A 23,727-nucleotide genomic window follows, 5' to 3' on the forward strand; every position below is an offset into this window, starting at 1 on the left:
CGAAGACATCTTTTTCAACGCAGGTAGGTCGCGCTCTTGATGATATATGCGGCGTTGTTTTCGCAAGAATCTATAACGTTTTTATGCCGCATTTATTCTCATTAATTTACATTAGAAGAAGACGCATTCGAAACGTACTTCTGCATCACCTCAGGTATGTGTATCTAATACACATACCTGATCACCTCGAGGTTGTCAAGGGACTTATACAAACATGTATATTGTATGTGTTGTCGTGAGGTGGTCGTTTCAGACGTACAACCAAAGTATCATCAACGACTGTAATTGCACGGGGCCTGTAAATGCGTCGTACGTATTCTGCAGACACTGCGCCTCTCGGTGGGTGAATGCCGAAAACAACAACTGCGTATGTGCGCAAGATGTTCTTATGGTGGTTGTTTGTTGCACGACCGACGCATCAACTTCCGATCAGGGAAGACATATGTCGCTGTACGTTCGACTCAAGTTTTCGACAAAAAAATCTTGATGAAACCCGGTTGTTATCATAGTTTTATGTGGCTGCCACGCCAAAATCTAAACCTATCTAGTCATAGCCCTATTTAATTAAGAAACGAATCTTACAAGAGTTCCGCGGTCGGAGACATATGCCCTCCCTCTAACAGTGCTTTGAACTAGTGACCCCAATTTCAATAGGGGCCATCTAAAGTCCAAGGCCAATGCACATGAGAAGTATCAAGCCAATCGGTCAATTCGTTGACGAGTTATTGATCGGAAAAGATTTTCACACTTATTGTGACAGTGCCATTGACCTAGTGACCCCTAATTTCAAAAGAGGTCATCTACTGTCCAATGCCAATACAGATGGTCAGTATCAAGCCAATCGATACATCAGTTAGTGAGTCATTAATCAGAAACGATTTCACACTAAGTGGGAGCTTGACCTTTGACCAAGTGACCCCACTTTCGATTGGGGTCATCTACTGTCCAAAGCCAATGCACATGGGAAGTATCAAGTGTTGTAATTTTTAGTACATGTATATGAACTCAATTTAGACTGCTTTGTTTGATGACATCAAGGCATGGTGGACATTTGTTATCAGAACAGGATACCAGGTGGTCATCATTTCATAATAAAGACTAGTCTGGTTTGTTGCTCGGCAAGTTCTGCTCGTCAGATATTTCAACAGTTGCAATAATAAATATCAATTAAATGTTAGGTACTATCAATGTCTTTCCACACATCCAAATATGGGAAGGTGGACAGATTCATATAAAAAGCCAGGTGCAGTGAGAAGCTGGGGGAAGAGTAGAATTGAACGTTGAGATGTAAAAGATACAAGTAGTGAGAGTTAGTGGCAGTTTGAGAGAGAATGGATTTTACCTAGATTGTGAAGAAAGTTAACAAATAAACAGTATTGGTGTATATATTTATTCTCGTAGTGTGTAAATAAAATGTAGAGTGTATATACAGTGTTGTGAACTTATGAACTTACCCCCTGAAAATTGTAACACAAGCCAATCGGTCAATTTGTTGACGAGTTATTAATCGGAAACGATTTTCACACTTATTGTGACAGTGACCTTGAACTAATGACCCCAATTTCAATATACGTCATCTACTGTCCAAGGTCAATCCACATGTGAAGTTTCAAGCCAATCGGTCAATTCGTTGACAAGTTATTGATCTGAAACGATTTTAACACTTATTGTGACAGTGACCTTTGACCTTGTGACCCCAATTTCAATAGAGGTCATCTACCGTCCAAGGCCAATGCACATGTAAAGTATCAAGACAGTCGGTCCATTTGTTGACGATTTTTTTTATTGAAAACGAACTGGTCTACCGACAGATGGACCAAGAGACATCCAGCAAAACAATATGGCCCTTCTTCTTCGAAGGGGAGCATAATAATAAAGTGTACTTAAGCTATGGCTGATAACCAAAGTTTCAAGCCTAAACAAGCGAGCTTAATCGTAGAGGAAGCATCATTTATAACTCGTTCTTGATGGATAGAGTCAGAATGTTTATCTTGACAAAACTTTGTAGGACATGTTTTATTTTGGGTCAAGTTGGGTCAAACACTAAGTCACCAGGTAAAGACTTTAACAATATGTGCACCTTGCCCTCTTGTGAGTGCTTAAGGACCATCGTTACCTTCTTGTATATTTATTCAAGCACCAAAATCCAATGCACTCCAGGGGATCATGCAATTTATCGAACTTGACCAAGATGCCAAAACATAATAACCATAAGTCATAATGATCTGATTTGAACTATTTGACATATATAGCGGGAAGTGCATTGGTCACTGCTTGTCACTCAACATTCTTTAACAGACCACCGACTTAAAAAGACAATTACATATTAAGTAAACAACCATGTTTTAATTAACCAACACTATCAACAAATCATTACACATGTTAGATGGGTACAAGTATCGCATACAAAAGAGCACAGTGTTCGTGATTTTTAAATAGCATGTGAGCATGTTTGTGATTTATTTGATTAATACAAATTACAACAGTCAACAAATGCTGTCAATAGATTGAATTTTAACTAAGCATGGTAAAAATATTTCACATATGTATTTTTTCCAGTGACAAACAACTTGAACAAAACCCTTTGGCAAACACTTTACATGTTCATCATTAATTCACGGACTAATTCTGAAACATGACCACATTTCAGAAATGGTAAAACCCATACATAAGTCACGTTTTGGGAAAACTTGACTTAATGCATGTGCGTAAAGTGTTGTGCCAGATAAGTCAATGCAGTTCATACAGGCTGAACTTTCATGTAAACAAAAATCCAGTCTAGGAAAACAGTGTTGTACCTCATAAGCCTGTGCCTACTGCACAGGCTTATCTGAGATGACACTTAACAGACATGCATTAAGCTCCGTTTTCCCAGAAGGCGGCTGTACTAAAGGTTGTCTCTGAAGAAGCATGATAGGATTCATGATTTGATTGGTTGCTATGACTCTGGCTGGTTGCTATGACTCTGACTGGTTGCTATGATTCTTGCTGGTTGCTATGACTCTGGCTGATTGCTATGACTCGGGCTGGTTGCTATGATTCTGGCTGGTTGCTATGACTCGAGCTGGTTGCTATGATTCTGGCTGGTTGCTATGACTCTGGCTGGTTGCTATGACAAGAAAAACTGGCAGGATCCTTCTCCTCATATCATTTAATGTCGAAAAACGCATCATATACACAGTTTGAGAAACTTTGGTGATAGCATAGAGCTATGTTTCTGAAAACATGATAAAAATCACAAGTCTAAGTTGACCTCAATTAACTTACAAAACAAATACTGCTTAAGAACTTACAGGATCCAAACATAGAAATTCCATCTAAAAAATTAGTAGATTATCTGAAATCTTTTCAGTTTCAACGAAATCCAGCTCAAAAAGCATAATTAGTTTTTCAAACTTTGAAGACTTTGGTTGCTTCTTTCATAACGTATTTAGTTATTAATGTTATAAACCAAACATTATTGCTGTAATGTGTAGAATTGTATCTTTTCCTTTCATAAAACATGTTGGATTTAACTAAAAGTAGCATGTAAATACAAACTTTTGAAATACAGGTCTTGGTTTTTCTTATTTTTTTTTTTCAATAACGTGCAAGTAAAACTTTAGGAATGCAGGTCTTAAGTGTTGTACAAAATAAAATTGCAATCGGAGCATACCATTTGTGATGCAAATGGACCGATGAAAGCACAGTATCGTCTCATGGCCTCCCTTATCTCCCCAGGCTGAATGGCCTTCTCTCTGGGAATGTCCAAGGAGTAGGGATGACCCTGTGAACAGAGGGGAATACCACATACATTGGCCAAAACTATACTACCATTCGAAACATACTGCATAGTGTTGGCATGAGAGCTAGACAACCTGCCATTCCTGTTCCATTGATGCGCAACCACATCCAGGCACGTCTCCAATGGGCACAATATCACATAACCTGGTCTTTAAATGACTGGACACCAGTACTCTTCACAGACGAGTCTAGATTCTGTGTAGACTTTACAGATAGACGTGCACGGGTGTGGAGAATAACCAATGAGCGATTCGCACCAGTATGCATCGCAAACCATGATCGTGATGGTGGGGGCTCAGTATTGGTTTGGGCTGGGATCAGCATGCAGGGGAAGACCAATCTGCATATCATTGATAACGGCACTATGACAGCTAAGATATACGCCAGAGAGGTCTTGAATGTATACGTCCGTCCATATGCTGGAGCTTTATGCCCAAATTTCATTTTAATGGACGATAATGCAAGACCTCACAGAGCCATGGTGACCAATGAGTACCTCCAAGCTGAAACAATCGTCAGGATGGAGTGGCCTGCGAGGTCTCCGGACCTCAATCCCATAGAGCATGTCTGGGCCATGCTTCTTAAAAGTCACATTTATTGTCCAATCTTCATGAAACTTGGTCAGAATATTACCTTGGATGTGTACGAAAATGGTCCCGGTCTGTTGAAAAATGTGACCGCCAGGGTGTTCACTATTCATGAAAGTTGGTTAGAACATTTGTTCTAATGACATCTTGAGCTGCACGGAACAGGCGAGTTCCTTTAAATCTCAGGTGAGCCACTTTAGGCCTTTCGGGCCCTCTTGTTAGTTTTATAGGACTAACTCTGTAAACCACTGAATAGAGCCATTCTAAAAACTGATTAATGTTCCATAAATGTTCGAACTGTAACAAATGGATGTACAGAATAAAACTGCTTTTTTAAAACTGGTCAGTATATATTCTCACTTCAGAGGGGATTAGGCTGGAGTCATTCTAGGGAAATTATCAGAAGGATTTTAAGAAAGTTTTAAATTTACTTAAAAGATTGCATAGCCACCATATATTCTCTAATAAATGCCCTGCCACCTGTCAAAAATACCCCCAAAAAATCCATGCAAAATACATGATTTCATTTGCTGAATCAGTCTATGAAAATAAATGCATAAGATAAATCTTTGAATAAAATGTTAAAATTATGTGCTACACAGTGAAATTATTATAATTTTCTTATAGTGATAAACATGTAAGTAAAATAATACTTTTATTTTGACCTCTATTAAACGCCCCTCCTAAGAAAAATGTAAGGCATTTTTGAGCATTCTTGAGTTATCATCCAGAAACCATTTTACAATTTCGGGTCACCGTGACCTTGACCTTTGACCTAGTGACCTGAAAATTAATAGGGGTCATCTGCCAGTCATGATCAATGTACCTATGAAGTTTCATAATCCTAGGCATAAGCGTTCTTGAGTTATCATCCTGAAACCATTTTACTATTTCGGGTCACCATGACTTTGACCTTTGACCTAGTGACCTGAAAATCAATAGGGGTCATCTGAAAGTCATGATCAATGTACCTATGAAGTTTCATGATCTTAGGCATAAGCGTTCTTGAGTTATCATCCGGAAACCATTTTACTATTTCGGGTCACAGTGACCTTGACCTTTGACCTAGTGACCTGAAAATCAATAGGGGTCATCTGTGAGTCATGATCAATCTACCTATTAGTTTCATGATCCTAGGCATAAGTGTTCTTGAGTTGTCATCCGGAAACCATTTTACTATTTCGGGTCACAGTGACCTTGACCTTTGACCTAGTGACCTGAAAATCATTAGGGGTCATCTGTGAGTCATGGTCAATCTACCTATCAAGTTTCATGATCCTAGGCATAAGCGTTCTTGAGTTATCATCCGGAAACGATTGTACTTTTTCGGGTCACCATGACCTTGACCTTTGACCTAGTGACCTGAAAATCAATAGGGGTCATCTGGGAGTCATGATCAATCTACCTATCAAGTTTCATGATCCTAGGCATAAGCGTTCTTGAGTTATCATCCGGAAACCATTTTACTATTTCGAATCACTGTGACCTTGACCTTTGACCTCAAAATCAATAGGGGTCATCTGCGAGTCATGATCAATATACCTATGAAGTTTAATGATCCTAGGCCTAAGTGTTCTTGAGTTATCATCCGGAAACCATCTGGAGGACGGACATACAGACATACGGACCGACATGAGCAAAACAATATACCCCATCTTCTTCGAAGGGGGGCATAAAAAATCACAGGCAATATTTAATAGCATGTTAATACTGTTAAACTGCAATTTATATAATTAATTATTTTGGAAAATGGTTTCCAAAATTTTTTTTTTTTCGGATGATGATTTTTTATTTTATTATTTTGGGGGACAATATTTTATTTTTGCTAGAGGGCAAAATTTTGGCCTCAAATATGGAAATAAAAAACATGTCTTTCTGTTAATAAATGTTGTATTTGAAAGTCATGACTGGTTATATCACCTTTTGCTATACATAACGAACAAGACTATTGCCAAGCAATATATGTCTCCTACCGGCTCCACCATTTTTTTAAATTATTTTTTTATTTGTTGCCATAGCAACCAGAATGTTTTGACGTAGGAACAAAATGAAATGACGTGCATAATGTCCATATTGCCATCTTTCCATGTTTCAAGTTTCATGAAAAAATATTAAGAACTTTAAAAGTTATCGCAGGATCCAGAAAAGTGTGACAGACTCATGAACTGACGGACACACTGATTAGTGGACACACAGAGCGTAAACCATAAGTCCCTCAGGTGAAACCGGTAGCGGACAAAAAGCTGGCAAAGTAATGATTGTAAACTATTTACATGAGCAACAAATAATTGTAATATGGTTACATGTTAAAATAGTTCCTGTTGTTCCTGAAGTACGAAACAGATTACCACAAGGAATTCTTCAAAAGAATACAAGCTGATAAATTATAGGCAGGACGCCATACAACAAGCAGGATAGTCATGGAGTGCTATTCACTGAGACACTTTTTTTTACGGAAAATTAGAAAAATATTGGTAGTTACAACAAGACTATTGCCAAGCAATATATGTCCCCTACCAACTCCACCATTGTCAGATTTTTTTGATTTTTTTATTTGTTGCCATAGCAACCAGAATGTTTTGACGTAGGAACAAAATGAAATGACGTACATAATGTCCATATTGCCATCTATCCATGTTTCAGGTTTCATGAAAAAATATGAAGAACTTTTAAAATTATCGCAGGATCCAGAAAAGTGTGAAAGACAGACTCACAGACAAACGCACAGAGCGCAAACCATAAGTCCCCTCTGGTGAAACCGTTAGGGCACAATAAATACCCCCAATGTTATGTCTAAGTGAGTGCAGTGTAACCTTTCTCTTTTTCTTTTGCTTGGCCTTGCCACTGGCCCCCTGTGTTACCATGGTGATGCCCATCAGGCTAGGCTGACTGGTGACAGGGGTCGTAGGCGGGCTCTAAAAGTCAAACACAGGTACCAATCACTGTCTCAAACACAGGTACCGATCACTGTCTCAAACACAGGTACTGATCACTGTCTCAAACACAGGTACAGATCGCTGTCTCAAACACAGGTACCAATCACTGTCTCAAACACAGGTACCGATCACTGAGATGAAATTAGCCTCGCTCTGGAAAAACTGGGCTTAACCCTTTGCATGCTGGGAAATTTGCCGTCTGCTAAAATGTTGTCTGCTGAATTTCTAAAATAAGCATTTTCTTCGATTTTTTTCAAAGAATACTATTAGAATAGCAAACAGTTTGGATCCTGATGAGACGCCACGTTCTGTGGCGTCTCATCTGGATCCAAACTGTTTGCAAAGGCTTTCAAAATTCGGTTCCCGCACTGAAAGAGTTAATTCATGTGCGTAAAGTGTCGTCCCACATTAGATTGTGCAGGCTGCACAGGACAACACTTACTGATAAAACTGGATTTTTGTTGAGACAGACATCCTACAAAAGAAAAATTCCACAAAAGAAGAAACTGACGTTCCTTATTAGCCTGTGTGGCTTATTTGGGACGACAATTTATACACACAAAATCAATACATTTCAGATATAAGAGATAGAAACATGATGGATATAAGTTAATCAGGGATGATAAAACATGATGGATATAAGTTAATCAGGGATGATAAAACATGAAAGATATAAGTTAATCAGGGATGATAAAACATGATGGATATAAGTTAATCAGGGATGATAAAACATGATGGATATAAGTTAATCAGGGATGATTAAAAAAAAAAGGCGAATGCGGGGCACTAATTCACAAAACAGAATTTTTCATAACATTATTTCATGCAACGGATCTATTTTTGTGTTTGCTTCAGAATTTTGTCACTGTTTTTCACATAACTGTCACATAAAATGATAAAGCAACACACACGCTTGCAAGCTTATAAGAGAGAACTTAAGGAGCTCTTAAGTGTACCATTTCACACTTTACCCTTGAAACTTTACCTTGACACAATCAATCATGAAAAACAATCTGACAAACTCAAACTTACTGCTAGGGGTGATGCTAAATCTGGCTTCATCCCTGACTGACCGACCCCTGAATTAGACTGGTTTATGTTGTGTGATATATTGGGCAGAGTCTGGGAGAGTGGGTCTCTGAAACCAGTCAACATGTCCTGCTTCACAAGTAAGGCCAGGTCCACAATCTGAAACACGAAAACCCAATTCTTTGTCTTAACCTTTGGGAAATTTCATCAGGATCTGGGAAGATTTGAATCTGGTACAGAAAATCCCAGTGTGTCATCTCTACTTTTGGGAATTTTTCACAGCATCCAGGAAAACATGATTTGGTTATTTAGGAGTACTGGTAAGGCAATAAGAAAGTCGAACTTTAAACCTTTAACACTTGGATAAGTATTTAAGGCTTTATTTTAAGGGAAGAAGTCCATAGTTGAATATCAGTCAAGCAAGATACATGATCTGAAACTGAACTCAAAATTGTGTTTCTTCTAATGAGATTTAAGCACATAAATTAATTTTGGGAATGATTTCTGATTCGTCAAAATTCCAAACATGAAACAGGAGCTCCTATTTTTTTATTTTTGTTTGAGTTTATTTATGGGGAAAAACAAAGGGAGTAATGGTTCACCAGTAGTTTTAACATTTATACCTTAATTTTATATAATTGAACCTTTTCCCTACAAGCTGGAATTAAGTGAATTGGTAAAATTATTTTGTGTCCAGAAAATTCAGAAATGGCAGTTCCTTAACAAACAAGATCAATAATGTGAACATTTTAATTTGTCTTATTTAAGTAATAAAAGAACTGAGGTTACTATATGATGATTTGGTCAGTATCTGTGAAAATGTTAAAGTATTATCACCAGAAACGTAAGGTTTAAAATATTCACTGGGAATAAAGCTCATGAACTTCTTAACCCTTTCGGTTCCCACTCAGAGACAAAGTGAAAATGTGCAAACAGCATAAAACCAGAACAGCCTGCGAGTAACTCCCAGTCTGTTCAGGTTTTTATGCTGTTTGCTGCTCGTCTGTATCTAAGGGTTGGAAATGAAGCCTTCAAAACTTGAATCTATTAAGAAAGGTCTTTAATTAAATTTAACTTTTTAAGGGACTACAAATACTTCAAAATACATATCTATGTGGTAAAGGTTTAAAGTATTCACTGGGGATAGGGCCCATGTACTTCTTAAAGGGGCATCGTATCAGCATATGAATATTGTGCAATTCAGTTCCATTAACAGGAACATACCAGTATCAGATTCACACAAATGAGTCAATGGCCTTATAAACTGCAAGTGGTTTAATGTGGCCAGCATAAACCCTTGATCCTAATTATAAATGGAATTCAAATAACAAAATACTATTTTAACATTTCAACAAGGTAAGCTTAAACATCTCAGCTATTTACTGCATCAATATTTGGATAAATGATTCATATACTATGACAGCATGTGTAGAAAAACAAGGCATGATAATAAAAAAAACTATTCCTTGTCATGAAAATGAAACAATAGACGACATAATGAAAATAATTCTTCAATTATGTTTCAAATTACATGTACACTGCGGGTTGTTTGTTTTATTTTTTCTGCTATGGTAAATGGCAGGTTTGAATATGTCTAATTGATTTAAAGCGTTCAGTAAGTTTGAAAAGGAAAGCATAGATAAGAACTATTGATCGCCTCTTGAAGCAAAGTGTAGATTAAATAGCTATCAAATTACAATTAATGTTAACAGTATTCCTTTTATATACAATGCATATAACTGTCTTTTGGAATTGCATTCAAACAACAAGTACTTGACAACATACATTTGGAATTTCATAACTGAAGAACAGTTTAAGTGTAAATAATAGATTTTTTCATTAAACCGCCTGAAATAACTTCTGGAATAACTTGGAATGCTGTGTGTCTTATTCATGTTAAGGTAAGTAACTGAATAGTGAGCTAATGACAATATATTTATTGCTCTATGATATTTATTTTGTTAATTTCATCAAACCTCAGAACCAAACTGCTAATTATTTTTCATTAATCTTTTGATAAAATTAAATTATTATATTGAAAAAGATTGATCTCTTAACATGCAGCTAACCATGCGAAATCAAAGTCCTATGTTGTTTTTTTTTTTAAACCACACAAACAATAATTACTTAAATCAACAGACAGAATATTTATATTTAACTGTTTAAAATAAACTCTTACTCCTGTTATAAGGGCACCCTCATTAATAATCTAGCTTTCATTAAGCAGTATTTACACACAAGATTACTTTAACACATTCTTACCGTAATTACTCTAAGTTTTCGGACACTCTAAGTTTTCGGACACCCCTTTTTTTAGCAAAAATAATTATTTTTCGTGACTCTTAATTTTCGGACACACGAGTTTTCGTCCATAATTAATGTCTCTAAGTTTTCGGACAGTATATTTTACAGCGCTATTTTACCAAATTTCGGTCCTGTTTTGGATATCTAATGCCACTTCGATCATGGGGTTTTACAACCAGATTAACATCATAAAACATGGCAGGTGCATGCCTGAGGGCAACGGACCATTACATTTGCGTTATTGGGTAAATAACCTTGTAAACCTGTATTAAACAATGGTTTCGCCCGATAGCTTAAGCGTTATGACAATTACCGGGGGTAGTGCCAATTAACAGTTCAATTATCTACCGCAATGGTACTCCCCATCTCAGTAAAATAACTGTTGCAAATACTAAACGCTTCAAAGTGTGATGCACCCAGGAGTGCAAGTTTTACGAACAATGGAAGGTGTTCGAGAACAACTACCGGAAATGAACAAACAAATAATTTATAGTTTGCTTTTTTATTTCGTTAATTACAGGTTCATACTAGCGAGTATCGGTTCATTACATGCTCATCTTTGAACTTGTTGGTCAAAGTACAACCTTGTAGTAATTTTCTGTCAAATAAATTAAGCAATTAAAATTATTTAAAATGCAGTGCAAACATATTTAACTGTAAATTGTACTATACGGCATGGTAATTTACAAGCGCGTGCTATTACCGGTAGTCGTTGATATAATTGGCGCTATTTTTGGACACTTCAATTTTCGACTCTAAGTTTTCGGACACCTGTATTTTGTGAATATTTTTCGTATCTAAGTTTTCGGACACGAAAAAAAATAATTATTTTTAAGTGTCCGAAAACATAGAGTAATTACGGTATTCTGTTATTGCCAACCATTGAAAAATACGGTTAATCTTGTCACAAAAAACAACGCCAAAGATAAAGTGGTTTTTAGGTCAGTACTTGAATTTGTTGTTTTATCTATCCACAAAGTGAAATCAGTTTTTACATTTCCCTGGTATGGTAATAACGTCTTGTAAAAGTTAAAATTAAAAAAAAATATGCATGTACATTTCTTTTGTTAAAAGAAATAGTTAAACGGATAGTAATTTTACGTATTAAGAGATAAGATTTCCAACAAATGTTATGAGTCATGTTTTGAGAAAACTGGGCATAATGCATGTGCGTAAAGTGTCGTCCCAGATTAGCCTGTGCAGTCTGCACAGGCTAATCAGGGACGACACTTTCCACCTTAATTGGAATTTTTGCTAAGAAGAGAATTCATTTAAAGGAAAAATGTCATAAAAGCGGAAAGTGTCTTCCCTGATTAGCCTGTGCAGATTGCACAGGCTAATCTGGGACGACGCTTACGCACATGCATTATGCCAAGTTTTCTCAGAAGACGACTCATATCATTGTTTAAACAAATATCAACCTTGCCATAGGTTAAATCCCCACTGTGGGAGCGTTCTTAAACCTCCTCAAAGACACCAACCACTGGTTCTACCCAGGAAACGGACTCCAATGCATTTCAATAAGCCTCAGGCTTTCAAAGCAATCAAGCTAAAATAAATAGGTTTAAACTTAATATCAACCTCTGGTAACAATTTAACTGCTGCATTTGTTTTATAGTATTTTCCCTTACAGATTACCTAAGACCTCTGGAGCTTATGTTCAGCAAAAAAAAAACTGATGTAAAATCTGCATTATGATGACTCAACATAAATGAATGGAAGACAACAAGGCCCCCCAGAAAATGGGATCAGGAAATGCAAAACTCGCCCAGGTGACCCCCGCAGACTCCACTGACTCCCTGGCCCCTGTGTGTGACCCCTGTGTAAACAAGAATGAGCCTGCGCGTGGCTGGTGTGACCAGTGCGGGGTGTACCTATGCACAAGGTGCGTGTCCACCCACAACCGCAGTCACAAGCTGGCCATGGGTAGAAACCTTCCCCCGACCCGGCCAACACCAGACTCTTTATTAAACAATGTGGAGATAAAGACCGTCCTTCCAGTTGCGACGTTAGAGGACAATGATTTAAAACGAGAGGATGTACCATACGAGGAGCGTAATATACGAGGGTGTGTGTGTATAGGGGAGTACAATCGTCACCATAACAATGACACGGATTACCCTCTATGATGAAGAGTTTCAGTGCGTAGGAGAGATCGACTTTGAGTGGTTTCAGCCTTTATCAATATGTTCACGTAATAACGACATAGCAGTGTCATTTGAAAGATTGAAAGACTCTGACGCTGCAGATCCAGAGATGAGCAAACCACGGAAGAAGATGCCACCATACAAGGACGTGCAGTTATACCAGCTGGTTTTACAGAGCTGTACCTCCGAAACTCACTTGGTCAAAAAGAAGAACTTCAACACTTCGGGTGAGTGCTTCACCCTCGCAGTGTGTCCTGTGTACACGCGAGAATTAATAATGGCAGCTGGGATACAGCTGGGAAAGCATCCAGAACGTGAGGACATCAAATACATCGTTCAGATAATTCGGTCTAACGGCGAAATTTTGCAAACGCTCGATATAAACCCTCTAGCAGAGCCTTGCTTCACATCCCGGTTTTTCATAAGCGCCACTATGAAATTTGGCGAGATTATTGTTTCAGAAGCCTCAAATCGCAGGGTAAGAGGAATTTACATGAAAACGGGAAAAAACTACATTTGAGTTTGAAGGTGGCTCGCCTCAGGGGCTCGCCTGCGACACTGATGACAATATCTACGTCTACAACGACAACCAGCTATTCTGGATCCCCCCTCTGAGGAATAAAATCCACTACATGCAACAAGGCTACAAGAAAACTGCAAAAAAGGAAAACAGAATGGCTGTGTCCCTTTGCTTTAACAGCGATACAAGGATACTGTATAAATCCAACATTGATTCGCCAACGATTGAAAGTTTCCGCATCACATGAGTTACCATACTGAATGGATATCTTTTAATTTGATTATCGTGACTAATTTAGGTAACTGATTTAAAAGTATCTTTTATATCTACAGTTCATGTACCCACAATTGAAAGTTTCCGTATTACATATGTTAGCTAACTACTAGATAATGTAATAATTTATATTTTGTCGATTTTAAAATCATAATTTGATACATAGATTGATGTTGAAATAAAGCAAGGACAAAATTGTTTGTACATATATAACTTTGACGATAACGTATCTAGATCTGATCTCATAATTTCATGGGCGATAATTGTTCATGTCCATAGAATTTATAGAGAATATTTGTTACTTCTGAAGAATATATAGAGAATATAATGTGAGTTTGGGGTAAAGATCAAGTTTATAATGCGAGGCTTGGAACCATGGTAGCGCGAGGTTTGAGCTGTCCAGCATGATTATTATTATAAACTTGATCTTTATCCCAAACTCAAATAATATTCTATTTATCCTATTATTTCCTTCCTTTTTCCTTTAATAACAATAAAATATTGCATTTTTTTAAAGATTTTTTTCTCCTTACTTTACATAACAGGTTCTCAAATTTTTGGAAAACCCTGATTCTATTCTAAAAATAGCAATAGTATAGAGCTCAAGTTTATACGATCTTTGTTATACCATCGAATCTCATCTAATAATATGATAAATTGGAAATATTTGTTGAACTTGATTTCTGTAGGTTATTGATTTTAATTCATGAGTGATCAGAGAAAAATGTTATCTCTCCTAGTACAGAAAACTAGTTTTTAAATGGATAAGCGTCACATGCTCGCCATTTATTTTTCCATATTATGTCAGTATCTTTTCATATAAGTTAGTAAAACTGAATGACTGTCCTTAACCTTTAACCCTCAGAAGCAAAGTAAGAACAGCCTGCGAGTAACTAGCTGTCTGTTCAGGTTTTATGCTGTTTGCTGCTCATCAGCATCTTTAGGTAGGAAATGAAGCCTTTAAAACTTGATTCTAGACTAGTAGAAAAGATTTTTAATTTAATGAGATTTTTTAAGGGACTACAAACACATACAAATGCGTTAATAAGGGGTAAAGGGGTAATATGAAATGATCATGTCATATAATACATTATAGACAACTTTTCTCCTGTTATTATGTTGATGCTGGAGAAAGAATGGTACTCTGTACAATAATTTCCTTGCAGGGCTTCTTACTGACCCCACACTGCATAAAACAATGTAGTCAAATGTATACTGAACTCTCTACAGTCTTGACCGATATTAACAGTTTCCCACTCAGAGGCAAAGTGAAAATGGCTATGTGCAAGCAGCATAAAACCAGAACAGCCTGCGAGTAACTCACAGTCTGTTCAGGTTTTATGCTGTTTGCTGATCATTAGTATCTAAGGATTGGAAATGAATCCTTTAAAACTTGAATCCACTAAGAAAGGTCTTTAATAAAATTTAACTTTCTATGGGACTACAAATGTGTCACAATAAGTATCTAAGCGGTAAAGGATTAATTTACTAGCAATATACCAGTATCACATTATACAATAAGAGTCAGAAGCCGTGTAACCAATAATTTTTCATGAAAGGCCCAGCTATGAGTGCAATTTGTATGTGCTATGATCTATAATGGATTAAAATCAATTATCTACAGAAATCAAAAAAAGTTATTTTTTTTAAATGCTTTCCCATCCATGTTTTGACCTTTAAAAGGGTTAAACTGAAGAAATGTGTGCGTATGATAACGTCATGACATCAAAATAACAACATCATTTCACTACGAAGTAATGGAAACTATAAACAAATTTCACTACTGGTATTACTTTTCACTTTTTTAAACAATTAAGTACCGATTTATACAAGTGATATTTGCCTATATTTCCCAAGAAGGAATAAATAAAAGACACTAATGTATACATTGTACTACCAGTATTTACTGTTGTGTTTAAATAAAATGACAACAAACAACAACAACACATCATAAACAAGTAAATAGATACAATGTACATTAAAACTGTTGATTTGTATGACTGTGTGCTTCTTAAACTATTTCCACTATAGGTGATATCTATGGTTTTTGGAATATCAATTCCTTGGTAAACTAAGCGATAGAATCTTGCATTTTCTCCCAAGGATAAAAAGGGTATGGACGACATACATTGTTTGATTTTCTTATAGAAAACAATCAAAGACACCTCAATTTAATTAAGAATTATAAATATACATTCAATAAACAATGGCAATATTCAGTAATTATAAGGTTAACTATAGTTATCAGTTTTGGACATACTCTTTTGAGTTGTTTAGTGAAAAAAACAGTGAAATGATTCAACTGACCTGTATTCAAATGAGTTATCCAATTAATTGTTTTTATAATAAGAGTTTAACTGTTCTGTAAACATATTCACAAAAGTTATTGTAGAAAACTATACATAAGAGGAAGTAAAATACATTTTGGTATATTGATCAGATACAGAAAGACAGACAGACATTGGCTAACCTACAGTCCCTTCTTGTGAAACTGGCAGGGGGCTAATAAAGCAACATCAAAATAGAAACCAGTGTCAATGGCATTTGAACAAGTGACCTAAACGATTTACAGACAGAAGGGAATGAAGATCAGAGACCATCAACAATAAAAGGCTTAGTTGTGAGCATAGACGACTATCGGCGAGTGCTGGGGTATAAAATGGCTATTGCTGTTGGTTTATGCAATTGGATAATACCCTTCATTGTTCACGACTACACTGCAGGATTAGTTCAGTACAAATAATAGATGTCACGTTTACAGAAATATATTCATAAACATGTTAATAACTTATAACAAAATTTGATTATTTTGACGTTTGGAGTGTGCGTCGATTGTTGTTATCTCTTTAAAATTTACTTTTTACTGTTATTATTGCAAACTATTTGTACAAATAGTTCTTAAATCTTAATAGTGTCTAATTATTCAATGGTCCAAATTGTATTGCATAAATATCTATGTGTTATTATGTAGCTATTTTCTAAGATATTCTGGCACAGCCCATGTGAATCTTACTGACCTGGGCGACTGTCTCATATGCTAGGTATGACAGGACCTCCAGCGCGTACTGGTTGGGCTTCACTTCTGCCTCCAGTCCGGAGAACATCCAGTCTCTAAACTTCTGTGTCTTGCGACCTGCATAAACAATAGGGTGCTTGGATTTGAGCCATGTTCTGAGAAAACTGGGCTTAATGCATGTGCATAAAGTGTCATCCCAGATTAGCCTGTGCAATCTGGAAACCTGAGCATGTGTTCCCTTTGGAAATTCTTATGCAACTCATGTGTATATATATATCCCTTCACATTACAATTTACAATGTAAAATATCAAAATACTTAGTAAATATATACTTTTACTTTTATTGACTTGCGTCATGCCAATATTATAGTCACAGAAAATTATGAAATTTCTGGATATTTTAAAACTGGTCTATGAGCAGCGTTCAAGACAACTGGGCTAAATGCATGCAAATATAGTGTCCGCACAGGCTAATCAGGGACGACACTTTCAGTATTTATAGTATTTTTTTTAATGAAAAGAAAATCTCTTCTGAGCGGAAATCCAGCCTAGGCAGAAAGTGTCATCCCTGAATAGCCTGTGTGGACTGCACAGGCTAATCTGGGACACCACTGTTCTGACAGGAATTTTGTCCATTTATCCCACAGCAAAGCTCATATTACTAGGGGGTTGAATGCCCTTGTTGTACTCACTGAAGTTTGTACACCTTGCCTCTGAGAACTCAAGGTACTGCTGTGGGTCCATGCATCTTGATGTCAGCTCTGCCCTCTGTAATATACATAAGTCACACTCTTGGAAAACTGGGCTTAATGAATGTGCCTAAAGTATTGTCCAAGATTAGCCTGTGCAGTTTCCACAGGCTAATCAGGGATGACACTTTCTGCTTTTATGGCAATATAGTCTAAGCATAAGGCATTTTATCACATGCTATACCCCGTTTCCCCATGTAATACAACCATTACATAATTTTTTATATTACACATGTGTAATACAACATTTGTAAGCGTTTTCATTTGCTTAGTTTTTGTTTATTGACCAATCGCATTTTGTTATTTTGCTGAATGACATTGCAACGTCAATGACGTCACAAATGTAAACAACTTTTGGGATTATCATTATGTTTGCGTAAATATTTGTTTAATTTGCTCATTTTAAAGCATGTGATAAAAAAGAATCTGACACTCGTTGTCATATCATACCATATTTTATTAAACTTGTCATGGAAATTCGTTAGTAGCTCGCCAAAGGCTCGCATACTAACAAAATACCTGAACTCGTTTAATAAAATATGGTATGATATTGACAACTCGTGCCAGATCTATATCGTACATGATTACAATGTGCATACTTTACGTACATGCATAAAGCCAATTTTTACTGAGACTGGCCTCCCATACAGATGCAATTTAACAACACATTGTGATCAGACCAGGTAATAATGGTTACTGGTAGGCTAAGTATACCAATTTGTATGTTAGCACATAGGAGTCCAGTTACAGCTAATAAGAGTAAACTATACAAAGTCTTACAGATGAATTACTAGCAGGCGTTCATATTTGATTTCATCTTCTTCCTCATCTTCAAACAAACGCACAAAGCTCGCCTTGAAGTAAGGAAAGGTACAAATAAAGATACCCATATATGCATATAGTCAAAGTTTACACACATTTAATTAACAAGAGCGCCGCATGACGGAGCAATATACGCCCGATTCGTGTGCCATTGGAGATGATACACTGATGATTGATGTATTTGTTTTGGAAATAAGCAAAAAAACAACAACAACTTATATAACTGATATATTCATATATATGCATTGATATCAACTTGAACTAGAGCTTTGTCACTGAATGTGACTTATACCCCCCATACCACTTTGACGCAGGATAAAAAGTTGTTTAAAAGTTTCGGATGAATACAATTTGAATTAGAGTCCGGACAAAGTGGCGCCGTTGAAAATGCACTAATTGACCCTATGACCTAGTTCTTGACCCGACATGACCCATATTCGAACTTGACCTAGATATCAACTAGATGCAACTACTGACCAAGTTTGGTAAAGATCGGATGAATACAATTTGAATAAGAGTCCGGAACAAAGTGGCGCTGTTGAAAATGGACCTATTGACCCCTATGACCTAGTTTTTTACCTGGCATGACCCATATTCCGAACTTGGCCTAGATATCAACTAGATGCAACTACGGACCAAGTTTGGTGAAGATAAGATTTATACAATTGAATTAGAGTCCGGACAAAGTAAATGCACTAATTGACCCTTTGACCTAGTTTTTGACCCAGCATGACCCATATTCGGACTTGACCTAGATATACAACTAGATGCAACTACTGACCAAGTTTGGTGAAGATCGGATGAATACAATTTGAATTACAGTCCGGACAAAGTGGCGCCGTTGAAAAGCACTAATTGACCCTATGACCTAGTTTTTGACCCGGCATGACCCATATTCGAACTTGGCCTATATATCAACTAGATGCAACTGCTGACCAAGTTTGGTGAAGATCGGATGAATACAATTTGAAATAGAGTCCGGACAAAGTGGCCCCTTTGAAAATGCACTTATTGACCCTATGACCTAGTTTTTGACCCGGCATGACCCATATTCGAACTTGGCCCTAGATATCAACTAGATGCAACTGCTGACCAAGTTTGGTGAAGATCGGATGAATACAATTTGAATTAGAGTCCGGACAAAGTGATGCCTTCCGCCCGCCGCCCGCCCCCGGCCCGCCAAGGGGTTTCACATAATACGTCCCGTATTTTATACGGGCGTATAAAAACCAAGCAGATTTTATAACACAACCAAATTATATACAAGACTTGTATGCCTTACATATCTCCAATGACTATTGTTTTAAGCAACTATTTTTCTAGACATGTTAATGCTGTCTTCTTTAAATATATAAATGTAAAGTTTTCTAATATGTTTATATATAAAGGTCAGTTATGGAACACAATTGGCCAGTACGTACTATATCAAGTCATCAATTCCTGCTGGTCAGATAAGTTATGAGTTGGCTCAAATAAAGTTATAAGGTTATATCCTTAAAGATGCACAAATCTTAGGTTAGAATCAAAGCCATACATTTTCTGTGGCTCACTATAAATCGATTATGTCAGAGCACTGACATCTATGAACCGAGCGCAGCCGTTTCGAGAATTATTTTTACTATGCCCCGTGACGTCATTACATTGTCAAAACGAAAGTGCAGTTTCTTTGTGTACTAAACCTATTTTTTGTTGGTTCGGAAAATGTTCGCAATTTGTATCGATGTGGCAGGAGTTTCTGGAACTGAATTTACATTTCTCAACCGGAAAAACAGCACTTGCTCGGTCAGTCAAGTATTTAACAAACTTTATTAGCCAACTGTCAACTTCACACTTGCAAATTCGAGCAGTCGAGTGGATTTTTCAAGACCTGACAAGGAATATTTAAAATACATTCACTGAAGCTGAGTTCATTCTGCCACCTTATTAGCTAATGGCTACAAATTACCAGTGTGAAACATTGACCTTTTCCAAGTACAATTTGATTTACCGTATTTTACCACGTATAGTGCGCAGTTTTTTTACCATCAAAGTTCAAATAAAAAATTGGTGCGCATCATACATTGATACATCTCTTTCCTGATTGCAAAATTTGAAAAATCCATTTCGGCAATCGCATATCTTCATAATAGCCGCCATTTTTTCTATTGCAGAAAACTACACCCTATAATGTTATAGACTGAAGGGGCCGTTGTCGAACCAACAAATAGGGTGTAGGGTAGCTAGGAACGGGGTAGTAGTAGTTTTGGACAAAAATTAAAATATGAAAAATTGTCTTTGTTGGTGTTTTCACACTTCTTCATTAACCACAGTTTTAGGGGCTGTTGTCAACATAAATGAAAAGCAGATAAAGTTCAATTGTGAAGGAGTTGTGTTTCGCAGGTAAAGGTAGGTGTGAACGGGATCTTTTTGCACTTTGTAATTGACAGCTTTCATCGAGAAATATCTGCTATAACTTGATGAGTAATTATTTATTTAAGACGCTAATTAACCATGGTTCAAACAGAGATCTCAAACCTAAATTCAAGCACTTTTCAAGTACATTTTTAAGGCCAAATTTTTATTTTCAAGGCCAAGAACCATATGTTAGTTTCCTTTAAAAAATGCATTTGTAAGACTTGACTTCGGTACCAGAACCGAACATGGATATCCATTTGCTTGGATTGGTCTTTCTTGTTTAAAACTTTCATCAAAAGACACTGAGTACGGTCCACTTACAGTATAAAACTATCAAGTAAAGTTTTGAAATGTTCAGCTAACCCCAAAACGGCCACATATGCTGTCCTGTGGTCTCCGCAAGAAAATTTCTTTGCTTTGCTATGGTACTGTCATGGAACATAACCTGAAATAACTTTGTAATGTGTTTATTGAAATTGAAGGATTGATATGTGCAAACGGTATGCAATACCCTCAATACTTCCACTTTCAACATATAATTTTTTGTAATGAATTTGTCTATGCATGTCTGCGAGTTTGATACTGCTGCTGATGGTTGCGAAGGTCCTGGAATTTGAATATCTTTTATCTGCACACTCTCTGTGGCTGTGCCTTCCTGGTTCAACACAGATGGGCTGTTATTGTTTATATCTGTTTTAGATTTAACAGTGTTAACAATAGTACCTTCCCGTTTCACAAAAAAACACATTGCAGGAACCCTGTTTGCTTCTCAATTTCATGTTTTCTTTGTGGGTTTCCCCTTTATCGAGACTTTTCAAAGCGCTTTCACCCATCCCCCCCCCCCCCAACTTCCACTTTCAACATATAATTTTTTGTAATGAATTTGTCTATGCATGTCTGCCAGTTTGATACTGCTGCTGATGGTTGCGAAGGTCCTGGAATTTGAATATCTTTTATCTGCACACTCTCTGTGGCTGTGCCTTCCTGGTTCAACACAGATGGGCTGTTATTGTTTTATCTGTTTTAGATTTAACAGTGTTAACAATAGTACCTTCCCGTTTCACAAAAAAACACATTGCAGGAACCCTGTTTGCTTATCAATTTCATGTTTTCTTTGTGGGTTTCCCCTTTATCGAGACTTTTCAAAGCGCTTTCACCCCATCCCCCCCCCCCCCCCCCCCGACATCATGGTCATCATATAGACCCGACAATGTGCTTTTCGAATTTTTTTTTCTGTACCCAGGAATATTCAGTTAAACACCCTGGTTTGAAACAACACTTCCCCATCACTGGGTTTTCACTCGCGAAAATTGATAACAATGGAGAACCTCGGACGTAGCACACATAATTCAAAGCGCTTTCCCCCCATCCCCCTGACATCAATGGTCATCATATAGACCCGACAATGTGCTTTTCGAAGTTAATTTATTTCTGTACCCAGGAATATTCAGTTAAACACCCTGGTTTGAAACAACACTTCCCAATCACTGCGTTTTCACTCGCGAAAATTGATAACAATGGAGAACCTCTGACGTAGTACACATAACGTTTCGTACTCAATAGTGTACGAAACTTATATTTCATACTCAACTTTTTGCGCGAAGGAATTTATGATAAATTTTCGTAATATTACCCTTATGAACGATTTAAGTTTATAATAAAGCGATGAAAAAATAATTTTGAGCAGAAATAAACATTTTAAAGGCTTTTTTTACATGAAATAAGCACTTTTCAAGCACTTTTTCAAGGCCAACCTTTGTTCAAGTGCTTTTCAAGCCTAGGACTCGTTTTCAAGCACTTTTCAAGCCCTGTGCGAACCCTGTTAACATTTGAGACCCTAATTGACACTTGAGAACATTAAAATATGCAATCGCACTTCGGTGTATAATATTAAGCGTTCAAAAGTGTTGTATTAAACGTTCACAGCGACGACGACACCCGATAACAAAGAATTCAAAAGTTTTGACGCATCAGACTTCAACGGATTATAGACAACTTCCAGACCATCAGGATGACGATAACAGCCCCATGTTCTCGAGAGAAAATCTTAAATATTGTTTAAAATATATTGCTACCCACGCTCCTGATCGTATAAACACTCCCTTCTTTAAAACAAAAAATACAGCGCTCGAAAACTCGGATCAAATGATTGCGCAATATAAAAATCGCAACGATTTTCAGTCCGATTTTCAGGTTTTTTTGTCTTGAATTCTTTTTTTTTTCTCATTTTGGCTTTTAAAATATCGCATGCACATTATACAAGGGGGCGCGCTATACGTGGTAAAATACTGTTATTAGTTTTGGTCCACCAACCTGTCTGATCAATGGATGAAAGAAACTCATAACACGTCTTTCTACGTCTTCCAGTAGTTGCAGGCTTGATGTCTGAAAATCAAAGAGTCAGGGTCACATATGAAACACATTAACTGCCCAAACAGTTTGTGTGTGTAGGAATATGGTAGGTTCGTTAACATGACATCCAAAAGCATACACGATGTTAACAACAATCTGGTAACCAAAGGAACATTATTTTTTTAACGTTTCTTAATTGCTAAGATTCAAAACATTTTTAAACTAGTGAATATTGCTTCAAAAGTTGGTATTTTCTCCTCAAAATCAGTGGAAAATCGTTCCGAAATAATCACTGAACCATATCTTACGTTAACATTTCCCTAAGCCAAGTTGTGAATACAGGTTTGAAGCCCTGAGTGGTTTACAGGATTCAATAATCTCTATCAAATTTACATAAATTGGACATCAGTAGCTTTCTTCTCTATTTCAACCCAATTTTGTCTGACATACCAAGGGAGACAACTACAATAATTACGATAGTTGAATCATATAGCATTGTAGAGTTATTTCCCTTTCAACACACTAACAATATTTTTCTTACGCACCTGCATTCAGAAAATTCAACAGTTGCCTCCTATAGCTATTTAACAGCATTAAAAGAAAAAGGGCACTGACAAAACTGAATCTGTTACATCTTCTCTAGCAGATCTGGATACAATACTGGCCATTCCCCACTTAAATGATATTTGTTAAAAATAGTAATACTTAACATTTACAATGCTCTAAAATATCCATTATATGCATCTTTTGACCATTTGAAAACCTGAAAATTATAAAGCGCTGTAAAGCTAAACAATTGAATAATTTGGAAAGTC

The 23,727-nt window shown here is 36.7% G+C and overlaps 1 protein-coding gene and 1 long non-coding RNA gene across 2 annotated transcripts; one reads left to right on the top strand and one right to left on the bottom strand.

Moving 5' to 3' along the window:
* Positions 1-1,374: 1,374 nt before the first annotated feature.
* Positions 1,375-23,463, bottom strand: LOC127852511 (transcription initiation protein SPT3 homolog). The gene is made up of 9 exons (XM_052386469.1): positions 23,458-23,463; positions 22,874-22,945; positions 18,136-18,198; positions 17,288-17,363; positions 16,597-16,712; positions 8,339-8,494; positions 7,184-7,285; positions 3,656-3,766; positions 1,375-3,217 (listed from the first exon to the last, which is right to left on the bottom strand). The coding sequence occupies exons 1-9, from the start codon at positions 23,461-23,463 to the stop codon at positions 3,170-3,172; spliced, it is 750 nt and encodes a 249-aa protein (XP_052242429.1). The 3' UTR covers positions 1,375-3,169.
* LOC127853710 (uncharacterized) lies at positions 9,996-13,777 on the top strand. Its single transcript, XR_008036718.1, has 2 exons — positions 9,996-10,236; positions 12,273-13,777. It is a non-coding gene; the product is annotated as an uncharacterized LOC127853710 (long non-coding RNA).
* Positions 23,464-23,727: the final 264 nt, after the last annotated feature.

This window comes from Dreissena polymorpha, chromosome 12, assembly GCF_020536995.1.
Source record: "Dreissena polymorpha isolate Duluth1 chromosome 12, UMN_Dpol_1.0, whole genome shotgun sequence".
NCBI classification, from domain to species: Eukaryota; Metazoa; Mollusca; class Bivalvia; order Myida; family Dreissenidae; genus Dreissena; species Dreissena polymorpha.

What these genes read in the sequence shown, in the direction of transcription:
- LOC127852511 (XM_052386469.1), bottom strand. An exon ending in CATATGAGACAGTCGCCCAG is followed by an intron (nt 8,495 to 16,596) that starts GTCAGTAAGATT and finishes TTCGTGTTTCAG; the next exon opens with ATTGTGGACCTGGCCTTACT. An exon ending in ATTTAGCATCACCCCTAGCA is followed by an intron (nt 7,286 to 8,338) that starts GTAAGTTTGAGT and finishes TTTGACTTTTAG; the next exon opens with AGCCCGCCTACGACCCCTGT.